General features: G+C 52.7%; 1 protein-coding gene across 1 annotated transcript in view; it reads left to right on the forward strand.

Annotated features, from left to right (window-relative positions):
• Positions 1 to 2,500, forward strand: part of LOC139374102 (von Willebrand factor A domain-containing protein 7-like) — a 19,625-nt gene that overhangs the window by 2,678 nt on the left and 14,447 nt on the right. The window contains exons 3-4 of the mRNA XM_071115095.1: positions 1 to 36; positions 2,167 to 2,260. The exon at positions 1 to 36 is cut by the window's left edge and continues 109 nt beyond it. Of these exons, the coding sequence (XP_070971196.1) occupies positions 1 to 36; positions 2,167 to 2,260 (130 nt within the window). The remainder of the gene's footprint in view (positions 37 to 2,166; positions 2,261 to 2,500) is intronic.

Raw genomic sequence — 2,500 nt, forward strand, 5'->3', positions numbered from 1 at the left:
AGAGAGACACTGGGGAGAGTACTACACACACTACAGGTAAGAGGAGAGAGAGGGGGGGGGGGGGGGGGGGGTGAAAGAGGGGATATGCAAACAGTTCCAGTAGCTAGAGAGACACTGGGGGGAGGACTGTACACAGTACAGGTAGCTAGAGAGACACTGGGGAGAGTACTGTACACAGTACAGGTAGCTAGAGAGACACAGGGAAGAGGACTGTACACAGTACAAGTAGCTAGAGAGACACTGGGGAGAGTACTGTACACAGTACAGGTAGCTAGAGAGACACTGGGGGGAGGACTGCACACAGTACAGGTAGCTAGAGAGACACCGGGGAGAGGACTGTACATACTACAGGTAGCTAGAGAGACACTGGGGAGAGGACTGTACACAGTACAGGTAGCTAGAGAGACACTGGGGAGAGTACTGTACACAGTACAGGTAGCTAGAGAGACACTGGGGAGAGGACTGTACACAGTACAGGTAGCTAGAGAGACACTGGGGAGAGTCCTGTACACAGTACAGGTAGCTAGAGAGACACTGGGGATAGGACTGTACACACTACAGGTAGCTAGAGAGACATTTGGGAGAGTACTGTACACAGTACAAGTAGCTAGAGAGACACTGGGGAGAGTTCTGTACACAGTACAAGTAGCTAGAGAGACACTGGGGAGAGTTCTGTACACAGTACAAGTAGCTAGAGAGACACTGGGGAGAGGACTGCACACAGTACAACTCTTCTCTAGTGCTCCTAAATATTTTGTTGTGCTCCTAACTTGTGTATGGCGCAGTAGGTAGCTTCGCGGTTATAGTGTTGGGCCAGTAACCGAAATGTTGCTGGATCGAATCCTTGAGCTAAAAAGGTACACATCTGTCTCTCTGCCCCTGAACAATGTTCCCCGGTAGGCCATCATTGTAATTAAACATTTGTTTTTAAGACTTGCCTAGTAAAATGAAGGTTAAAGACATTTTTTTTTACAAATAAATAAATAAAATAACAAATGTTTTTGTCGCACCAGCGTGATTAGAGCCCTGTCTGCAAGTAAGGGGAGAGAGAAGGAGAGGGAGGGAGGAGTGGGAGAGGGAGAGAGAGGAGTGGGAGAGGGAGAGAGAGGGATAGGGAGGAGTGGGAGAGGGAGAGAGAGGGATAGGGAGGAGTGGGAGAGGGAGAAAGAGGGAAGAGAGAGAGAGAGAGAGAGAGAGAGAGAGAGAAGAAGGAGGAGTGGGAGAGAGAGGGAGAGGAATAGGGAGGAGTGGGAGAGGGAGAGAGAGGAGTGGGAGTGGGAGAGAGAGGAATAGGGAGGAGTGGGAGAGGGAGAGAGAGGAGTGGGAGTAGGAGAGATAGGAATATGGAGGAGTGGGAGAGGGAGAGAGAGGAGTGGGAGTGGGAGAGAGAGGAATAGGGAGGAGTGCGAGTGGGAGAGAGAGGAGTGGAAGCAGGATAGGGAGGAGTGGGAGAGGGAGGAGAGAGAGGAGAGGGAGAGAGGGGAGTGGGAGAGGGAGGAGTGGGAGAGAGAGGAGAGGGAGAGAGGGAAGTGGGAGAGGGAGAGGGAGGAGTGGGAGTAGGAGAGATAGGAATAGGGAGGAGTGGGAGAGGGAGAGAGAGGAGTGGGAGTGGGAGAGAGATGAATAGGGAGGAGTGCGAGTGGGAGAGAGAGGAGTGGAAGCAGGATAGGGAGGAGTGGGAGAGGGAGGAGAGAGAGGAGAGGGAGAGAGGGGAGTGGGAGAGGGAGAAGTGGGAGAGAGAGGAGAGGGAGAGAGGAAAGTGGGAGAGGGAGAGGGAGGAGTGGGAGAGGGAGGAGAGAGTGGAGAGGGACAGAGGGGAGTGGGAGAGGGAGGAGTGGGAGAAGGAGGAGAGAGATGAGAGGGAGAGAGGGGAGTGGGAGAGGGAGAGGGAGAGAGATGAGTGGGAAAGGGGGTGGAAGGGAAAGAGGGAGAAAGTCTGAACTTCCAGGAATGAAGGGAGATAAGGTAAGGACTAAAAGGATTGAGGAAGATGGGGAGGGGAGAAAACATGTCACCTCATTTCTCATTTCATATTTCACCTTGGCTCAAGTATTATCATCTGAACCAAGTTAACTTCTGTCTAGAGGTGTCTGTAATAGGGAATTAGATAGATAACTTTCCCACAGACACAGACTTGGTATATAATACATGTTTGTGTTTTGTCAGGATTTCTACAGCCACAGTAACTGGGTGGACCTGGGATACACTGAACCCTACGCCAACCTGATCCGCCCCGATCTCCCACTGGAAAACCTGGCAGGTAGGGAGGGCTTGAGTTAACGCAGCAACGAGGACAGCAAGGCATGGGATCCAACTGGAGTGATGTAGGTAGGGCAGGGAAGGAGAGAGGGTGGTTGGGCAGGGAATGAAGGAGGGAGGGTGATAGGGCAGGGAAGGAAGGAGGGAGGGTGGGTGTTAGGGCAGGGAAGGAAGGAGGGAGGGAGGGGGGTGGTAGGGAAGGGAATGAAGGGGGAAGGAGGGGGGGTGGTATTGCAGGAAG

The sequence above is a fragment of the Oncorhynchus clarkii genome, chromosome 19 (assembly GCF_045791955.1).
Source record: "Oncorhynchus clarkii lewisi isolate Uvic-CL-2024 chromosome 19, UVic_Ocla_1.0, whole genome shotgun sequence".
NCBI lineage: Eukaryota > Metazoa > Chordata > Actinopteri > Salmoniformes > Salmonidae > Oncorhynchus > Oncorhynchus clarkii.